At 57.8% G+C, this 3710-nt stretch overlaps 1 protein-coding gene across 1 annotated transcript; it reads right to left on the bottom strand.

Annotated features, from left to right (window-relative positions):
* Nucleotides 1-624: 624 nt before the first annotated feature.
* On the bottom strand, nt 625-1318 carry LOC125118752 (histone H2A-Bbd type 2/3-like). Its single transcript, XM_047765565.1, has one exon. It carries the CDS (start codon nt 1069-1071, stop codon nt 730-732), a length of 342 nt encoding a protein of 113 aa, XP_047621521.1. The 5' UTR covers nt 1072-1318; the 3' UTR covers nt 625-729.
* Nucleotides 1319-3710: the final 2392 nt, after the last annotated feature.

Here is a 3710-nt window from a genome sequence, read left to right as displayed (position 1 = left end):
ACGCTTCTTTCTTTTTGAGGTGTACAGCACACGTGCGCTGGCATCCCTATGTTGCGAAATACTTACCGCGATGAACTTAGTTAATATCCATCACCTCGTGCAGCAGCAACTAATCTCGATCCCGCTCGACCCTCGCTGCGACTTGCCTAGTTCCTGACGGTGTCCCGCCCAACCCGCCCCCCATCCCGACCCAATCTTCCCGCCAAAGCCCCGGCCCCGCTGGCGTCCACGCCAGCCCCTCTGGGCAGCCACCCCTCCACCCCGCACCGCCGTCGTCGGTGGCCCTGGCAGGTTCGCCCCATGACCACGCCCCGCACGGTCCTGAGCTGCACCACGAGGAACCCGGCCCGTCCGGGGACGTCGCCTGGCTCCGCCTTGCTCAGGGCCAACCGAGGAGCTCGTCGTAGCCCAGCCTCACCCCAGACCCCACCCTGGCCAGCCTCACACCCAGGGCCACCCCAGGCCCTGTCACCCTCTGCCCCCGCCCGACTCCGACCCCTCGCCCACCCCCGGCCCGACTCTCGCCCCCTGTCCCTCCTCCAGGAAGCGACGTCCCAGCCCCGCCGCCTCCCACCCCCCACGCCGAGTGACCGAAGCACGCACGAGGGTTTCTTTAAACACGTGTATTGCCTGGCAACGAGTCTGCCCGAGGAGGCAGGCAGGGAGGCAGGCCGGGGCTTCCGGGGCTGTGAGGGGCTGGGGCCAGGACCTCCAGGGCGCGTCGGGCAGCTACTCCTGGGTCGGGGCCACTTGCGAGATGGCGAGGGTTCCGAAGAAGGCGCTGAGCAGGGCGTTGTTGTGGACCGCCATGGCCACCAGCTCTGCGGTGATGCACCTCCTACCCACAATCTGGGCCTCGTCGCCCGCCAGCTCCAGGACCCTGGCCGTCAGGTACTCGATGGTGGCCGCGAGGAAGACCCGGGCGGACGAGCTCAGGCACTGGGCGTAAGGGCCCTCCCGCAGGAGGCGCTCCATGTGGCTCACGGAGGCGGACAGCCCGGCTCGGGTGGTGCGGGCGCAGGCCCGCCCCTGGCGACCGGGTGACTTTCGACGGCTCCTTTTCCCGGGCATGCGGCGGCTGGGCGTTGGGGGCGCCTTCTCCGACGGACCGACCGACGGGCCTGGCTAGCTCTGCCGTGGGGTGCGGCGCGATGAGGCCCAAGAGGTGCCACGAGGTGCGCCGAGGTGCCCTGGGAGGTGCCAGCTGGTCGCGACGTCTCTAGACAACCGCTCCCCTCGGGCCTCCACTGCGTAGCCCAGCGACCACGGGTCGGGGCGGCCCCTCATTGGTCGGGGTGCTCGCGCTCTGACACGTACATCCGGGGAGGTCACTGCTCGCCCAGAACCCACCCTCACCCCGCACCCCCGCACCCCGCACCCCGCACCCCGACCCCCCGCAGGCCTGGGCCTGCCCCGAAATGGCGCTGGCAGGACCCTGCCGCCCCTGCTCCCGGGACCCTCTCTTTCCGAGGGAACTCTCACGTTCCCCGGGATGGGAGCTTGGTCCCGAGAAGACGACCAATGGCGGACCATCCAGGGGCACCAAGAATACACTGGTGGGGCCGGGCCACCGTCACGACGATCTACTTCCCAAACCTTGGCACCCACCCACCCCCGCAAAGAAACCCTGTACCCTCCAAGCCGTCTGTCCCCCCGCCCCCTCCTGAGTGCCCTCCACCCCCACACACCTCGCCCCCCCCCCGCCCCCCGACCGCCCCTGGAGTACCCAGGCAACAGCTCACCGGCTTCCTGGGACCCTTGTTCCTAGAGAGGCACCCCTCCAATAAGCAGGTGGTCTTCTGTGTCTGGCAGCTTTCCCTTCGCATAACGTTGGCATCAGCGTTCCTCCCCTGATGGCACGAAGCGGCACCACGGTCCTTTCCTGGCTGAATGGCGGTCCGCTGCCCGACTCTCGTCATCGCTTAGGCGGCGGATGCCATCGTCCCTCGGGGGACGTTTGGGGGACTCGCGCCTTGTGCCTGTTGGGAAGAGGCTGTGGTGAACCCTCCGTCCAGGCTCCTCTTTGAACACCTCTTTTCCGTTCTCCTGGGCCTATACCCGCGAATGGCTTCTCGGGGTTTAGTTCTGGACCCTTACCTCTCTCTCGTTGGCAAACGGGTCTCCCCTTAGGCTGGTACCACCCAGCTTTGGTAACTGGAGCTTTATCCTAAGGTTTGAAATAGGGACGTGCGAGTCCTCCAGCTGTTTCCTTCTCTTCCAGGATGATGTGGGCTAGTCAAGGTCCCTGGAAACTCCGGATGCACTCAGCGTTGGCTGTGACACTTCTGTAAAGCAGGGCACTGGGGTTTCAGTAGGGATTGCATGCACCTTTCACAGCTCTGGGAGATAAATTTTTGAGGGGAGCCCCAGTGTCTTTGAAGAGCTACCTCAGCACTCTTTTCTGTAGGCCACAACTTGCACTGGACGTGCTGCCACTGAGTTTGGCAGTTGGTGTAATTACCCTAAAGCACAGTAGAGTCAAAGCAGCGATCAGAATAGTTTGAGTCGCAGAGGCCGATAATGTTGCCTAGTTGATCACAATGTTCCTAGAAGTGAAATATAGGAAGTTGCTTAGCCAGGGCTGCCATATGAGTACCGCATACTGTGTGGCTTAGACAACATGAAGTTATTTCTCCCAATTCTGGAGGCTAGGAGCCCAAGAGCAAAGTGATAGGAAGATTGCTTGTGCCTGAGGTCCCTCTCTTTGAGTGGTAGGTTTTTGTCATTGGACCATGTCCTGCACATAATCTTTTCTCTACCTGTATGTATTTTTAGTGTCTCTCTCTCCCTCTTTTTTAAGGACACCAATCATATTGGATTAGGGCCTCACCCTATGACCTCATTTGACTTTAATTACCTCTTCAAAGCCCTTATCTGTAATCCTGGAACTACTATAATATTGTAAATCAACTATACCTATTTTTAAAAATGTAATAAATGCCTTATCTCCAAATATAGTTGCATTTGTTGGAACTTCGAGGGAACCCAATTCAGTCCATAGCAGAGGCCTCCAAATTCGTACCTGATCTGTGTAAGCAAGAGAATTTTGGATCTCGTCTAACTTGAATTGTAAAAACAGAATCAAAATGCCCCAATCAAGTCCCTGAATATTCTCTAACACACACACACACACACATACACACAAAACCTCAAGATGGATTAATTAACTAAATGTAAGACTGGATACCATACAACTCCTAGAGGAAAACAGAGGCAGAACATTCTGATAATTTTAGAAAGACTTAAAAATGTCAAGATTACAAGGGAAGCAACTTCTGCCATTCAAGAAGTAGTGGACCCGTTCCCAAACGCCATTAAGAAAATGGTGAGAGGAGTTCCTGTCGTGGCGTGGTGGTTAACCAATCCGACTAGGAACCATGAGGTTTCGGGTTCAATCCCTGGCCTCGCTCAGTGGGTTAATGATCTGGCGTTGCTGTGACTGTGGTGTAGGCCGGTGGCTACAGCTCCGATTAGACCCCTAGCCTGGGAACCTCCATATGCTGTGGGAGCGGCCCTAGAAAAGGCAAAAAGACAAAAAAAAAAGAAAGAAAGAAAGAAAAAGAAAATGGTGAGAAACCTGTACAGGTTTGTTTGTTTATTTGTTTTGTTTTGTTTTGTTTTTGCTTTTTAGGGCCGCATCCAAGACATATGGATGTTCCTAGGCTAGGGGTCCAATTGGAGCTACAGCTGCCAGCCTACACCACAGCCAC

The sequence above is a fragment of the Phacochoerus africanus genome, chromosome X (genome assembly GCF_016906955.1).
Source record: "Phacochoerus africanus isolate WHEZ1 chromosome X, ROS_Pafr_v1, whole genome shotgun sequence".
Classification (NCBI taxonomy): Eukaryota; Metazoa; Chordata; class Mammalia; order Artiodactyla; family Suidae; genus Phacochoerus; species Phacochoerus africanus.
The sequence above is the reverse complement of the archived record's forward strand: the minus strand, read 5'-3'. Positions and strand labels throughout refer to the sequence as shown.